Here is a 16,208-nt window from a genome sequence, read left to right as displayed (position 1 = left end):
GGCAGCTACCCGATAAATAAATAATTAGAGGTAGGGGTGGGGAGTTCAGGGCAGGGGGAGGGGCAGCAGGGGAGCCTGAGGAGCCTTCAGTCTGGAGAGGAGAGGGGCAGGTTAGGCTCAAAGTAGGCTGCAGGGATGGAATTGTCCTTGTCAGGCGAAGGAAGAAGGTGGGAGGAGAGAAGTGGCCAGGTGGGAGAGAGATTTGGAAGATGAGAGAGCCAGCGCTGGAGGACAGGCTGGGCAGAGCAGCAGTGAGGAGGCAAGAGGGAGACCTCAGGGAGGGGCTGAGGCTATGTCACCGCTGCACAAGCAGAAGTTCTGGAATACTTGGTTTGCTAATAAAAAATGATAACATAGGGGGTGCCTGCAGCTCAGTAGTTAGAGCGCCAGCCCCACGTAGCAGGGGTGGTGGGTTTGAACCCTGCCTGGGCCTACAAAACAAAAAAATAAAATAAAAAATTTTAAAAAATGACATAAGAATTGAGATTATTTATGACACTTCACCTGAATATTAAACGAGTTTTTCTTTTTTTTTGAGACAGAGTCTTGCTTTGTCGCCCTCGGTAGAGTACTGTGGTGTCACAGCTCACAGCAACCTCAAACTCTTGGGCTTAAGTGATTCTTTTGCCTCAGCCTCCCAGCTAGCTGGCACTACAGGCGCCCGCCACAACACCCTGCTATTTTTTGGTTGTAGTTGTCATTGTTTGGCAGGCCCGGGCTGGATTCGAATCCACTAACTCCGTGTATGTGGCTGGTGCCCTAGCTGCTAGTCTATAGGCACTGAGCCTAAAAGATATTTAAATCTACACTTAGCGGGTGGCGCCTGTGGCTCAAGGAGTAGGGTGCTGGCCCCACATACCAGGGGTGGCGAGTTCAAGCCCAGCCCCGGCCAAAACTGCAAAAAATAAATAAATAAATAAATAAATAAATCTACACTCAGCATTGGAGAAGGACGCAGCCTCCTTTGGGCCTGGGTATAGTGCTGACTATACTGGTTTGCCCGTCTCGTTTCCTATCCACCTCCTCTACTGGACTGAGTCCCTACTGCGTGGAGACTGTGACTTTCTCATTTCTGCTTGACATAGACTAAACGTTCTATGGATAAATAAGTGATGAACCCTGGCTGAGGGCATGTCCGATGGAGGTGGATGGATAAATGGGTCTGGATGGGTCGTAGGTAAATGATGTGAGTATGAGGAGGGAAGAGGGAGGCCAGAGTGATGGCTGAGAGTGGTGAGAACAACCCCTGCTCCATGTCCAGTGGAGAGAGTGATTGGTCCCTGTGGGCTAGTCAGGGAAGTCTCACAAAAGAAGGGAACTGCATTGCACTTTGAAGACCAAGGAGGACCTGGAATGAAGCAAAAGGGAAGTGTAGACAGGACTTTTGTTTCAGCCTCTTGGAGGCAGGAACTGATGGAGAATAAAGGATTGAGCCAGATGTTATTGTGCCTGAAGTACCAAACTAAGCAGGTTTTCTATTAATTAACCACTGTTTGTCAAGTGTATTTGTTGGTTTATGTAATATCTATATCCACCCAACAACTTCTCAGAGGAGGGATTATCTTCTCTATTTATAGTTGAAGAAATAAGTTCATAGAGGGAAAGCAACTTACCCTAAGTCACACAGCAGAGCTAGAATTTGAACTGGAGTTTGAGTGTCTACAATGCTGCTGCATGCTTTTTTTTTTTTTCGAGACAGAATCTCAAGCTGTGACCCTGGGTAGAGTGCTGTGCTGTCACAGCTCACAGCAACGTCCAACTCTTGGGCTTAAGCAATTCTCTTGCCTCAGCATCCCAAGTAGCTGGGACTACAAGCACCCATCACAATGCCCAGCTATTTTTTGGTTGTAGTTGCCATTGTTGTTTGGCAGGTGGGGGCTGGATTCGAACCTGCCAGCCCCAGTGTATGTGGCTGGCACCCTAGCTGCTGAGCTACAGGCTCCGAGCCAGCTGCATGCTTTTTTTTTTTGAGACAGTCTCACTTGCTCACTCTCAGTAGAGTGCCATGGCATCTTAGCTCACAGCAACCTCAGACTTTTGGGTTCAAGTGATCCTCTTGCCTCAGCCTCCCAAGAGCTGGAACTACAGGTGCCTACTACAATGCCTGGCTATTTTTTTAGAGACGAGGTCTCACTCTGACTCAGGCTGGTCTCAAACCTGTGAGCTCAGGCAATCCACCCACCTTGGCCTCCCAAGTGCTGGGATTACAGGCCTGAACTTGCATGCTTTTTTTTTTTTTTTTTAACTATCCCTGTATCAATAAGGGCCATAGATCTGATTTCAGGGTATTTAGTTAAAAAAAAAAAGTCACAGAGAACAGAACAGAGAGGGCTTTTGAGTGGGAATAGGGGTGATGTCATCTTGTAGGTGGGCATATTCAGGCAGGCTGTCTCCCCAGCTACAGCAGGAGCCTGGGTAACTGTCACAGCAGCCTCCTCCATCCTCTAATGAGAGCCTCCTCTCCCCTAGGACCAGGTATCCGCTGGGTTGAGAACATCAAGCTGGACCCCAAACCACTGGAACTCCCAAGGCCAGGCAGAGTCAGAGTGGAAAGAAGAGGAAGATTGGAAGTAGGGGAAGAGTGGGGACAGGGAGAGCAGAGAGAGATCATGGCAGCAGGTCCTGGACAAGCCTGAGGATTTTTTCCTTCAAGATTGGCAGACCATGAAGTCAAAGCCCTTAGCTTTGTTCAAGTCCAGGGTGGGGAAGGGATTAAAAAAAGAAAAAAGCATGAAATTATCTAGTCTGGTGACTTCTATGTATGGAAGAAAAGCCCCAGCAGAATATGTGGGCTGTTCAAAGTCACCTGCAAGTCAGAAGCAGACTTTCCACCATAATTCACACCTCTTGACTCCCAGGCCATTGCCAACTGGGAAAGGTGGTGTGTTGGTGCCAAGATGGGACAGGTGGCATAGAAAGACCTATTCTGCCACCAACCTGCTGTGTGACCTTCAGCAAGTCACTTCCCCTCTCTGAGCCTCATGTTCTTTCCTCAAAATGAAATAATGATCTCAGCTCTGCCTTTCTGCCAAGAGATGTCCAGTGGGAGATGAACTTTACTACAGAACCCTAGGAAGGGAGTCATCAACAAGAGGCAGGCTGGTGCCAGGTGGGTAGATGCCAGGGTTGAGCCTGGCACAACCAGGCCCTCCTAAGCCACTTGCCCAAGCCTGCAGCTTCTTTGGGTCCCTGCCCAAGCTGTGCCATCTGTGTGGTAGCATCATCTCCCTCTCCTCCTGCCGCCCTGCCAGGGAAAAGCCTTCTGGGATCTTGTCACTTCATCAGAATCTTCCCTCTCCCTCCCCACTAGACCCTCTTCTCGCCCCTTCTATATTAGTCAGGATTCTTGATTGCAAGTGACAGAAATCAGAAGTACAAAGAGGGAGAACTAGCTATAGGAATCGCTAGAGCTGAAAAGCTAAAATATGTCATCAGGACACTCTCCTTGCTTGTTCAGTCTTCCTCCCATTTTCTCTTTGTCCCTTAACTGTGGCTTTGTCCTCAGGCAGGACACCCTTCTGAGGTGGCAAAGGTAGTCACTAACAGCTCCAACAACAAAAAATAGCTGGGCATTGTGGCAGGTGCCTGTAGTCCCAGCTACTTGGGAGGCTGAGGCAAGGGAATCACTTAAGCCCAAGATTTTGAGGTTGCTGTGAGCTGTGTTGCTATGGCACTCTACCCAGGGCAACAGCTTGAGACTCTGTCTCAAAAAAAAAAAAGTGGGATATTCATGGGAAGCTAGGAGTTTAAGACTGGCCTTGGCAACTTACTGAGAGTCTGTCTCTAAAGAGAAATACTGTGTTTTAGGCGGCGCCTATGGCTCAAGGAGTGGGGCACTGGCCCCATATACTGGGGGTGGCGGGTTCAAGCCTGGCCCTGGCCAAAACTGCAAAGAAAAAAAAAAAAACAAGACAGGGCGGCGCCTGCGGCTCAGTCGGTAAGGCACCAGCCCCATATACCAAGGGTGGCGGGTTCAAACCCGGCCCCGGCCAAACTGCAACCAAAAAATAGCTGGGCGTTGTGGCGGGCGCCTGTAGTCCCAGCTGCTCTGGAGGCTGAGGCAAGAGAATCACGTAAGCCCAAGAGTTAGAGGTTGCTGTGAGCCGTGTGACGCCACGGCACTCTACCCGAGGGCGGTACAGTGAGACTCTGTCTCTACAAAAAAAAAAAAGAAAGAATGTTGGATCATCAAACACAATAGGTATCTTGGCACTTTTGTTCCTAAGCATGTCAGCTGATCTTACACTAAGTATATCCGGTGAAAGATTAAACCAGGGGGGCTGGAGGAAATGGGATGATGTGTACAGTTAGCTTTTGCTGCATAACAAATTACTCCACGACTTGGTAGTCTAAGATAATCATTTTATTTTATTTTATTTCATTTATTATTATTATTTTTTGAGACAGAGTCTCACTGTTTTGCCCCTGGTAGAGTATTGTGGCATCATAGCTCACAGCAACCTCAGTCTCTTGGGATCAAGCAATTCTCTTGCCTCCACCTCTCGAGTAGCTGGCACAACACCCTGCTATTTTTAGAGATGGGGTCTCACTCTTGCTGGTCTGGAACTTGAGCATAGGCGATCTGCCCACCTTGGCCTCCCAGAGTGCTGGCATTACGGGCTCAAGCCACCGCACCTGCTATTTAGTTCACAATTCTGTGGGTCACCTGGGAGATTCTTCAGGTCTTGGGTGTATCTGTGGTGAGTTAGTGATCTAGGCTGACCTAGGATGGCCTTGCTTATGTGTCTGACTGCTGACTGGCTGTCAGCTGCCCCACCCCCTTTCTTCTGTTTACTCCACGTGGCCTCTCATCCTTGTTCACAAGGTGGTCTTGTTACAAGTGGAGCAAGTGCACAAGCTCTAACGCACAAGGATTTTTTCAAGCCTTCACTTGCATTGTGTTTGCTAAAGGCCCATTGGGCAAAGCAAGTCACGTGACCAAGCATGGCATCAGTGTGGAAGGGTGCTACCAAAGAACATGGGAACGGACAGAGGAAGATATGAGGCCAATTTTGCAATCTACTATATACCTCCCTCGGGAAAGGGGAGTGAAAAATGTTCCTTCTCTGTAGCCCATGGATCCCATGGGCCAGGGCAACCTCTAGATAGTCATCCTTGAAGAAGTGATTCACTCAGGCTCTGGGACTTCCCTAGCCCTCCAGGGCCAGGGCCCAGCCCCTGGGAGAGGTAATCTAGATCCAGAGGGCAACAGTGGGGAAGGTGTAGGAGGTGGAGATGCTAGTTAGGGGAGGCCTCCTTGGCAGGGAAGAGGGTATTCGAAATCCTGGTTCCTGTCTCACTTTAGCCACTCCAAAGCGAGAATCTGCCTTAAGAACCCACCCCCGCCCCCACCTTCCCAGCATCCCTTTGGTTGGGAGGGGCTGGATGGCCCTGAGACTTGTGCCTCTTACCATGGTAACTGGTACTACCTGCTCCCTAAGGTCAAGGAGGAGTCCCTTTCAGGGGCTGACTGTGGCTTCACCATGTCTCTTCCACAGGTGGCTGCACTGGAGCGGCAGATCTTTGACTTCCTGGGCTACCAATGGGCTCCCATCCTGGCCAACTTCCTGCACATCATGGCAGTCATCTTGGGCATCTTTGGCACAGTGCAGTACCGCTCCCGGTACCTCATTCTGGTACGGCTCACTCAGCATCTTCCCAAGCCAACCCCTCTGTTCACCCCTGCACACGCACCCCTCTGCTCCTCACCCAGAACTGCCTGCCAGCACTGGGCGCCCAGACCAGCTTGTCTGGGTTCCAACCCAGCTGGTGGAGTAAATGTCCACATCCCAATGTTTCTTTGCTCAGAAGAGGCAAGGTTGGTATTTTTTTCCAAAGAATTTCCTGGGGAAATAATCCAAATATAAACAAAATAGCAGCTTGGCGCCCATAGCACAGTGGTTATGGTGCCAGCCACATATACTGAGGGTGACGGGTTTGAACCCAGCCCGGGCCAGCTAAACAATGAAAAAATAAAAAAATTATTAAAAAAAAATAAAAATAAATGGCACATAAAAGGGACACTGCTAAGAGTTTCACATGCTTCATCTCATCTTTACAACAGCCCTGTCAGGTATATCTTAACTATCTCCATTTCAGATGATGAAACGGAGCCTCCAAAGGTTACAAGTCTTCCTAAGGTCACACAGCTAATAAAGGCAGGGCCAAGATTTGATCATCAGATCTGGAGTGAAGGCTTCTGCGATGGCACCACACTGCCTCAGTAAGCCAGTGGGAGAGACAGGGGAGAGGTGGGCTTTGTCTTGTTTAGTTTCTTGAGTTGCTCCAGGAAGCTTCAGGAAAGCCTGGCTTTTGTCCTTCCACTCAATGGTCACTGAGAAAGTGACCTGGAGCAGCTAGTGTGACTTTGAGGTCAGTGCCTCCCTGTCCTCCAGCCCAGAAGTCTGATTGTGGGCCCAGTCCCTTCCTTGACTGCCTCTTCTCAAGCCCTGGTCCCACGTGGTCTCTGTCAAACCCCTGTTTTCAGCTAGACTCACCCACTTCCCTGCTTTCCTTAGACACCTCTTCACATGGCTGTCACAAGAGAAAAGGCTTTTCACCAGATTTACTACATACATGCTTGACACCTACAGTCACAATGACATGCAGTGTCATACAGCCCCCAGATCCCACACATACTCTAGAACTTCTTCCCCCCAGTCCTCACAGGCTCAGCTCCCAGAAGCCAAGGGAACAGGGCCCTTACAAAGCTCTCTCACCTGACATAAGACAACATATCTCTCCAGTTCTCAGGAAAGCCCCAGGCACCTCTGTCAACACCACTGTCTGCTAGATGACAGCCACTGGAATTACACACACAGGAATCAAGTGGAAGCATCCAGCCCCCAAATCTATCCCAAGCTCCTTCTCTCTAACTCTCAAGGACAGCTGTGGGTAGAATGCTGTCCTCCCCAGAAATGGCCATATCTGAGACATGGGGAAACTGAGAGGCCAAGAGGGGTCTGCCCTGGCACTGCTGCTCCCAGGCAATGCTCCTCCAGCCAGGTGGAAAGATGGACCTGTGTCCCTAGGTGCAATTTACAGAGCAAGGAGGGAAGGGAGAGGAATGGCAGTATGAGAGCTTCCAGGCTGGCCTCCCCTACCATCCCTGGAGCCTTAAGTTTGTCTGTAGCCCCAGCCTTCCCCCAGGTACCACCCATAGCCCTGCCCCCACCACCCCTCATCCACTTTTACCCAGACTGCAGTCACAGCCACATGTGAGATGATGTCACACTTATACTCGGACACCAGGCTTCAGGATAACCGGTCTTTGGTCTAAAGTTCCCAGCATCCTTAAACCATTGCTGACTTACTTTCTCACAGAAGATCACAATCATTTATAGGAATTAAGCCTCTTGGCTGGGTTCGGTGGCTCACACCTGTAATCCTAGCACTCTGGGAGGCCAAGCCAGGTGGATTGCGTGAGCTCAGGAGTTCAAGACCTGAGCAAGACCCCATCTCTACAAAAAAGAGAAAAACTAGCCGGGCATTGTGGTGGACACCTGTAGTCCCAGCTACCTGAAAGGCTGAGGCAAGAGGTCATCCTGGGCATTTTTGTTACCATGCTTGAGCCCAAGAGTTTGAGGTTGTTGTGAGCTGTGATGCCTTGGCATTCTACCCAGAGCAATAGAGGGAGATTGTCTCAAAAAATAAATAAGTAAAAGAAAAGAAAGAATTGCCAGGTGCAGTGACCCACCCCTGTAATCCCAGCACTTGGGAGGCTGAGGCAGGTGGATTGCCTAAGCTCACAGGTTCAAGACCAGCTCGAGCCAGAGTGAAGCCTCATCTCTAAAAATAGCCAGGCATTGTGGCAGGTCACTGTAGTCCCAGGTACTTGGGAGACTGAGACAAGAGAATCCCTTAAACCCAGGAGTTTGAGGTTACTGTGAGCTATGATGCCACAGCACTCTACCAAGGATGACAAAGTGAGACTCTGTCTCAAAAAAAAAAGAAAAAAAAGAATTAAGCCTTTTTCATAGGAAGTAAAGAGGTCCCTCGTTTTTCCCACCACCACTTACAATCTAGAAATCCCAGTTCTAGTCCAGGCATGGTGGCTCACACCTGTAATCCTAGCACTCTGGAAGGCTAAGGAAGGTGGATTGCTTGAGCTCACAAGTTCGAGACCAGCCTGAGCCAGAATGACACCCTGTCTTTTTTTTGTTTTGTTTTGTTTTTTTGAGACAGAGCCTCAAGCTGTCACCCTGGGTAGAGTGCCATGGTGTCACAGCTCATAGCAACCTCCACTCCTGGGCTTAAGTGATTCTCTTGCCTCAGCCTCCCAAGTAGCTGGGACTACAGGCACCTTCCACAACAACTGGCTATTTTTTGGTTGTAGTTGTCATTGTTTGTCCGGCCCGGGCTGGATTTGAACCCACCACCTCTGGTGTATGTGGCTGATGCCTTAGCCACTTGAGCTACAGGAGCCAAGACCCTGTCTCTTAAAAAAAAAAAAAAAAGAAAAGAAAAGAAAAGAAAAAGAAATCCCAGTCCTGTGCCTCAGGCCCTCTGACATCCCACTTCTGCTTATCAGCTGGCCTACCACGCAGCACTTTATTTTTATTTTATTTTTACTTTTTTTTGAGACAGAGTCTCACTGTGTCACCCTGGGTTAGAGTGCTGTGGTGTCATAGCTCATAGCAACCTCCAACTCTTGGGCTTAAGCAATTCTCTTGCCTCAGCCTCCCAAGTAGCTGGGACTACAGGCATCCGCTACAACACCTGGCTAGTTTTTTGGTTGTAGTTGTCATTGTTGTTTGGCAGGCCTGGACTGGATTCAAACCCACGAGCTCCAGTGGATGTGGCTAGCACCCTTGCTGCTGAGCAAAGGCACCGAGCCACATGCAGCACTTTATAAGGCACATTCTGTCATTTCATAATTCATTCAGCTGCATGACTGCTCTATGCTGGAGACCAGCATTATAGTGGTGAATAAGGCAGGCAAGGTCCTCACCCCTAGTGGCTTGCCATCCAGAGCATGTTCATGAAAGGGTTATTTGCGTTACAATACTTAAGGGGTTGTTTAAACAACTCCTGCACACCATCCCTAGAAATTCACAATCAGTAAGTCAGTTGAGAGATAGGACTCAATCTGCATTTTATTTTATTTATTATTTTTTTTTTTTTGTAGAGACAGAGTCTCACTTTATGGCCCTCGGTAGAGTGCCGTGGCATCACACAGCTCACAGCAACCTCCAACTCCTGGGCTTAAGCGATTCTCTTGCCTCAGCCTCCCAAGTAGCTGGGACTACAGGCGCCCGCCACAACGCCCAGCTATTTTTTGGTTGCAGTTCAGCCAGAGCCGGGTTTGAACCCGCCACCCTCGGTATATGGGGCCAGCGCCTTACCGACTGAGCCACAGGCGCCACCCTTATTTATTATTTTTTAATTTTTTTTTTTGAGACAGAGTCTCCCTTTGTCACCCTCAGTAGAGTGCTCTGAAGTCATAGCTCATAGCAACCTCAAACTCTTGGGCTCAAGCAATTCTCTTGCCTTAGCTTCCTGAGTAGCTGGGACTACCAGCACTGGCCACAACACCTGGCCATTTTTTTTTTTTTGTGGTTTTTGGCTGGGGCTGGGTTTGAACCCGCCACTTCCTGCATATGGGACCGGCGCCCTACTCACTGAGCCACAGGCGCCGCCCCAACACCTGGCCATTTTTAGAGACAGGGTCTTGCTCTAGCTCAGGCTGGTCTCAAACTCATCAGTTCATGGGATTCGCCCACCTCAGCCTCCCAGAGTGCTGAGATTACAGGCATGAGCCACCGTGCCCAGCCCTTTTAAAAAATTTCTAAGACAGAGTTTCACTCTCTTGCCCTGGGTAGAGGGTCATGGCCCTCATAGCTCACAGCAACCTCAAACTCTTGGGCTCAAGTGACTCTCTTGCTTCAGCCTCCCAAGTATCCGGGACTACAGGTGCCCACCACAACACCCAGCTAGTTTTTCTATTTTTAGTAGAGACAGGGTCTTGGCCAGGCGCTGTGGCTCATGCCTATAATCCTAGCACTGTGGGAGGCTGAGGCGGGTGGATTGCCTGAGCTTTCAGGTTCGAGACCAGCCTGAGCCAGAGCGAGACCTCATCTCTAAAAATAGCCGGGCATAGTGACAGGCTCTTGTGGTCCCAGCTACTTGGGAGGCTGAGGCAAGAGAATCGCTTACGCACAAGAGTTTGAGGTTGCTGTGAGCTATGACGCCACGGCACTCTACCGAGGGTGACAAAGTAAGACTCTGTCTCAAAAAAAAAAAAAGAAAAGAAAGAGACAGGGTCTCGCTCTGACTCAGAGCTGGTCTCAAATTCATAAACTCAAGCAATCCACCCACCTCAGCCTCCCGGAGTGCTAGTATTATAGGTGTGTGCATTTTAAACAGACTCCCCAAGTAATTCCAATATATCCTATGTATTCTAGAGATGGCTGTGCTAGAGGACGTTGTTCTCAGCCAAGTAGATAGCATTAGCTACCCAAGGGCTTGGATTTGAGTGCCTCTTCCTAGCTGTGTGATCTTGGAACGCTTAAACCTTCATTTGGCCTTAAATCAATTATCTCTAAAGAGAAGATAATGCTTACCTTTCAGGCTGTTGTAAGAACTGATGGATGTGAAAATGATTTGAAACTATAGTGTACTCTCTGAGTGAGGTATTATCATAATTTCTCCTGCAAAGGTGTCCTGAGTCCGTGAGCTCTGTCTCCACTGACACACCCATCCCCACTCTCCCAGGCCCCGCCCTGATCCCACCTCTGCTTTCCCCAGTATGCAGCCTGGCTGGTGCTCTGGGTTGGCTGGAATGCATTTATCATCTGCTTCTACCTGGAGGTTGGACAGCTGTCCCAGGTAAGCCTCAGGCCTGGCAGTGCTACAGGGCAGAGCCTGACCTTCCCATTCTCTCCCCCCTAGGCTTCTAGTGTGGCATAGGTCTGGGGCATCATCTGTTAAAGAGACCTTCTTCTTACACACCTAAATAAGCTATGAGCCCCATTTCTCACCCACATATTTTTGTTCCTGACCTCTGTACTTCTCTAAAACAACAATGGAGCAAATAAAGCTGAAGACAAGTCCATGTGAAGATGGGCTAGGAGTCTCAGTAGACCACAAACTCAAGAAAAAGAAACAGTATGTTCTGGCCCAGAAAGCTAGTCTTCGGGCCTCCTCGTAGAGATAGAGTGTTCAGAGCAAGGCAGGTGAAAGTGCCATGCACTTTGTGCTGCTTAGAACCACAGAAATTTGGGTCCAGTCCTGATGAATATTTTTCAGAAGGGAAAGAGACTAGTTAAGAGTTTGTTTAGGGAAGACTGAGCAGACCGTGTCACATGGAAAACCATTAAAGAAAAGGACTCTTTATTCATCAGAAGATAAGTTTAAAAAAAAAATAGAAAGTGGGACTGGGCCTGGGAAAGTGGCTCATGCCCATAATCCTAGCATTCCTGGAGGCTGAGGAGAGAGGATCCCTTGAGCTCGGGAGTTCAAGACCAGCCTGAACAAGAATGAAACCCCGTCTCTACTAAAAGTATAAAAATTAGCTGGGCACGTTAGTGTGGGGGAGGCTGAGGCAGGAGGATTGCGTGAGCCCAGGAGTTTGAGGTTGCAGCGAGCTATCTATGACACCACTGCACTCTCGCTGAGGTGACAGAGTGAGACAGAGTCACTGTCTCAAAGAAAAAAAAAAGTGGGACTGTTTAGCTTGAATAAGAGCAATCCCAGAGGCTCGGCGCCTGTGGCTCAAGCAGCTAAGGCGCCAGCCACATACACCTGAGCTGGAAGGTTCGAATCCAGCCTGGGCCCACCAAACAACAATGATGGCTGCAACCAAAAAATAGCCGGGCATTGTGGCAGGTACCTGTAGTCCCAGCTACTTGGGAGGTTGAGGCAGGAGAATCGCTTGAGCCCAGGAGTTGGAGGTTGCTGTGAGTTGTGATGCCACAGCACTCTACCCAGGGCGACAGCTTGAGGCTCTGTCTCAAAAAAAAAAAAAAAAGAGAGAAATCCCAGAGAGATACAACTTCTATTTTAAAACATAAAGAAGGAAACATATGTGACTACAAGCATTGATTTTGTAGTTTGACCCTGCTAGATTCAAATCCCAGCTCTAATATTCCCTTACTGTGTGACCTGGGCAAGTAGCTTAGACTCTCTGAGCTTCAGTTTCCCCATCTAGTAGGTGGAGATAATAATAACTGCAATCTCTTGTGGTTGCTGAGGGGATGAAAGGAGATCATACATCTGCGTGCTTGGCCTCTGGTCAGCAGGCATTACATATTTATCTGATTAATGAGTGGATAGATTGATGAACACGTGGATGCACACCTGCATAAGAACTGTTCTAGATGGGTGGCACCTGTGGCTCAAAGGAGTAGGGCGCCAGCCCCATATGCTGGAGGTGGTGGGTTCAAACCCAGCCCTGGCCAAAAATTGCAAAAACCAAGGTTCAAAGGAGAGAAGAGGTTTGCCCAGGGTCACACACAGAGACAGGGATCAGTGGAAAGACTGCACTGGGGATTTCACCAACAGCTGGGAAATGGAACCAGTTACTATTAATGTGCCTTCCAGCCAGAAATTCTGGGGCTTCCGTGAGTCAAGGCCAGCCCTTTTCTAGCTCATTGATGGAAGGAGGGCTGTGTGGTCAGCAGGTGCCACCTACTGGCTTAATGAGAAATTGCTGGTGCAGATTCCCACATCAAACCGGAAAGGAGGCTGTCACAAGCACCAGGTGTGAAGCAGGCCTCATATAAAGTCTCCTGGGGCCTGGGGAGCATCTCCCTCTCCCTCTTCCCAATGCTCAGTATCCCAGGCCCCTCTGCCCCCAGGATCGGGACTTCATCATGACCTTCAACACATCCTTGCACCGCTCCTGGTGGATGGAGAATGGGCCTGGCTGCCTGGTGACACCTGTTCTGAACTCTCGCCTGGCCTTGGAGGACCACCATGTCATCTCTGTCACTGGCTGCCTCCTTGACTATCCCTACATTGAAGCCCTCAGCAGTGCCCTGCAAATCTTCCTGGCAGTGAGTCCTTCTGTTCCCCCACCTCACACACACTCCCAGGGGTGAAGCTTCCACCCTCACCCTTTCGTTAGCCCGCTAAGAGGGGACACGCCTAGGTCTTCCAACCTACACGTGCTTCTGTCTGGATTCCATATCTTGTACCACCCTTCACCCCTGCCCCAGGCCCCATGCAGGTAGTAAACAGGTTTAAGGAATAGGATGAGACATGAGTTTTCCTAATTTCAAACACCCAACACACCTGCCGTATGACCTTGGCCACTCCAAGTTTGTCTCCTTATTCACAGAAAGGAAGAAGAGTTATGAGAATAAGAAAGTGGCTCCAAGAGAGTAGTAGTTCCCATTTCCAGGAGGGTCAGCCCTGTCCTGATGGTCACATAGTCCTCTTTCCTCTTAACAAGCCATTAAGGTATTGGCTTAATGTCCAGTTCTCACTGGGAAAACTGAGGCTTAAAGAGGTAAAATAATTGTCTGTCTGAAGTTAGATTCCCAGAAGAACTGGACCAAGTGTGTTTGTTTTAAGGTACAGTGATTTAACTCGAAGTTATTATAGGTTTGCCTTAATCCTGGCACGCGCCCCCCCCACACACACACACACACTCACCAGTCAGGTTGGCCAACACCAGGCAGCAGGGGCTGGGGAAAGACTCCTCTCTTCCCTCTCTGACGTGTAGCTCCCTCCCCCAGCTGTTCGGCTTCGTGTTCGCCTGCTACGTGAGCAAAGTGTTCCTGGAGGAGGAGGACAGCTGTGAGTAAGGCACCCCCAGGGGAATGGAGATCCTGGCCCTGCGCCACCCTCTCGTCTTCAGCACCTTGGACAGGGGCCCGGAAGGCGCATTGGTGGGAGGGAGCCTGGGTCGGCCAAGGGGCCCTTCTTGAGGGGAAGAAGAGGCCGCTGGGTGGATGGGCGTCTGCAGAGCCAGCCCATTCTAGAATGAGGGCCAGACCTCCAAGTCCAGGTCCCCAGGCCGTGGACCCCGCGTCTTTTCCCCATCTCGCTCCACTCCCATCGTAGTTGCTTGAGCCCCGCCCCCAAGAGCCTTCTCTTAGACCGCCTCCCAGGCTCCAGTCTCACGTCTCGAGTATCAAGGACTTGATCCCCTGCTGACTCAGCTCCAGGGCTTCGCGACCCTCGGACACCCAACCCTCAGGATCCGGCCGCAGAGCCCCGCCTCTAAGGCTCTGTGTGGGGTCCAAGCCTCGCCGCTCCGGTGCCCCCACTCCCCAGCTTCTTCTCGGCTCTGGCGGCCCTACCCTCAGAGTCTTCCTCGTCAGGACCCACCGCCCCACTGACCCATTCCTAATCGTGCACCACCTCCCCTTCCGCAGTTGACTTCATCGGTGGCTTTGACTCCTACGGATACCAGGCGCCCCAGAAGACGTCGCATTTACAACTGCAGCCTCTGTACACGTGGGTCATGGCGCTGAGCTGGGTGGGGCTAGAGGCACGGGCCATTAGAGTTGGGGAAAGCAGGAGTGGGGAGGGCAGCGCCCCGGTACTTTCGGGGCCACTCCCCTAAACCTGCCTTTGTTTCTTGCAGGTCAGGGTAGCTTCTGCCGGGCGCCGCACCCTTGGCGTCTGGACTGCCGGCGGCTGCCGAGAGCACAGGCCAAGATGGGCAGGCGGGCGCGCCCTCTGGCGGCTCATGGACAGACTGCAGCCTGTGCCGACCCCTCCTGGGTCTACAGTCGAAGCGGACTTGGACTTGGCCCTTCCGCAGCCGGGACTTCAGGAGCGGGTTGGGGGAGGGAATGGCGGGGGGGGGGGGCGGGGTTTGTATTTTTTTTTATCTCAGCCTTGGCGTGCGCTGGGGCCTTCCTACCTTCTCCAGCCTCTCTCTTTCACCCTCGGCCCGGCGTCCTGCCCTCTGTCCAGTGAGAAATAGCAGGGCAAAGACTCACCGCATCTTACAGTACTCACTCACCAGCTCTGGGCAAAGCTACTGTGAACTAGGAGCAGAAGTTCTAATCCTCCCAGCTCCACGCTGACTGAGTGCCATCTATAGAAACTCTTCTCCTCTTTGGGCCTCAGTTTCCCCACATCAAATAATTAAAATAATCCCTTAGCAGGTGGATTCTTCTAGCCTTCTGGTTTGACTCAATTCCCTGGACAAGACTGGGATTATAGGCTGGGCACAGTAGTTCACACCTGTAATCCTAGCACTCTGGGAGGCTGAGGCTCAGGAGTTTGAGACCAGCCTGAGCAAGAGCAGGAACCCATCTCTAAAAAAATAGCCAGGTGTTGTGATGGGTGCCTGTAGTCCCAGCTACTTGGGATGCTGAGGCAAGAGAATCACTTGAACCCCCAAGAGTTTTGAGATTGCTGTGAGCTATGATGCAGCAGCACTCAAACCCAAGGCAACTGAGTGAGACTCTGTCTCAAAAAAAAAACAAAAAACTGGGATTATAATTCCCATTCTCATTTTGCAGATATGGAAACTGAGGCCCAGAGATGTGAAGTGATTTGCTTGAGGCCACCCAGCCAGGCTTTTGGTAGACCTTAAACACAGTGTACCTTCTGTAGTTTCAGAGTCTGAAATCCAAAGTGTGGTTTCTGAGTCCCATTTCCAAGCCCCCATCCACCTTGGACACTCTGGAGCCTATATGGTTCCCATCTCACACACACACCACCACCACTTGCCAACACCTTTCTTAAAGCAATATACCCATTTGTTCTCTTATTGGGAACCAGATGGATAGAGCCCAAGCCCTGAATTCAGCCTGATCAACAGGGAAGACCTCCCATACTCAGCCTCTGTGCACCTTGGCAAACCTTTCAAGCCCTCTCCTATAATAAAGTGGGGCCACAATTTGGTCCCTCTACCCCTTCTAGATCCCTGAGACTGGGTCTGCTATACCCATGATCACTTCCCCTCAACAACTCTACCAACTCCTGATGGCTCCATCCACCTCACCACGTGGCAAGCCTGTGGTCCCAGAGGGGGAAAGGGCTGGTCAGCACTGCCTGGATACCAAGGTTTACAGATCGTTACCATCGTCTATGGCCAGCTAATATCCAGAAGCAACCTCTAACAAGTCCAGGAGGAGTTCTGAAGGGGAAGATGGGGGTGTGGATAATCAGGGTGGATGTCAGGAGAGCCAGCACCCTCACCCTTCCTTGGGGGCAAATAGAGGTGAGAGCTCTTTCTCCTGGCTTTCCTCTACACCTGCATTCTGTGTACTAGCTGGTGATTCCACAGGCAGGACGACTCCCAA

At 50.4% G+C, this 16,208-nt stretch overlaps 1 protein-coding gene across 1 annotated transcript in view; it reads left to right on the top strand.

Annotated features, from left to right (window-relative positions):
- Window positions 1–14,719, top strand: part of NKAIN1 (sodium/potassium transporting ATPase interacting 1) — a 56,635-nt gene extending 41,916 nt beyond the window's left edge. The window contains exons 2-7 of the mRNA XM_053576858.1: window positions 5,499–5,636; window positions 10,747–10,827; window positions 12,798–12,995; window positions 13,680–13,740; window positions 14,322–14,403; window positions 14,534–14,719. Of these exons, the coding sequence (XP_053432833.1) occupies window positions 5,499–5,636; window positions 10,747–10,827; window positions 12,798–12,995; window positions 13,680–13,740; window positions 14,322–14,403; window positions 14,534–14,543 (570 nt within the window). The 3' untranslated portion in view covers window positions 14,544–14,719. The remainder of the gene's footprint in view (window positions 1–5,498; window positions 5,637–10,746; window positions 10,828–12,797; window positions 12,996–13,679; window positions 13,741–14,321; window positions 14,404–14,533) is intronic.
- The last annotated feature ends 1,489 nt before the right edge of the window (window positions 14,720–16,208 follow it).

This window comes from Nycticebus coucang, chromosome 22, assembly GCF_027406575.1.
Source record: "Nycticebus coucang isolate mNycCou1 chromosome 22, mNycCou1.pri, whole genome shotgun sequence".
NCBI lineage: Eukaryota > Metazoa > Chordata > Mammalia > Primates > Lorisidae > Nycticebus > Nycticebus coucang.
Note: the sequence above shows the minus strand (reverse complement) of the source record. Positions and strands in the feature narration are given on the sequence as shown.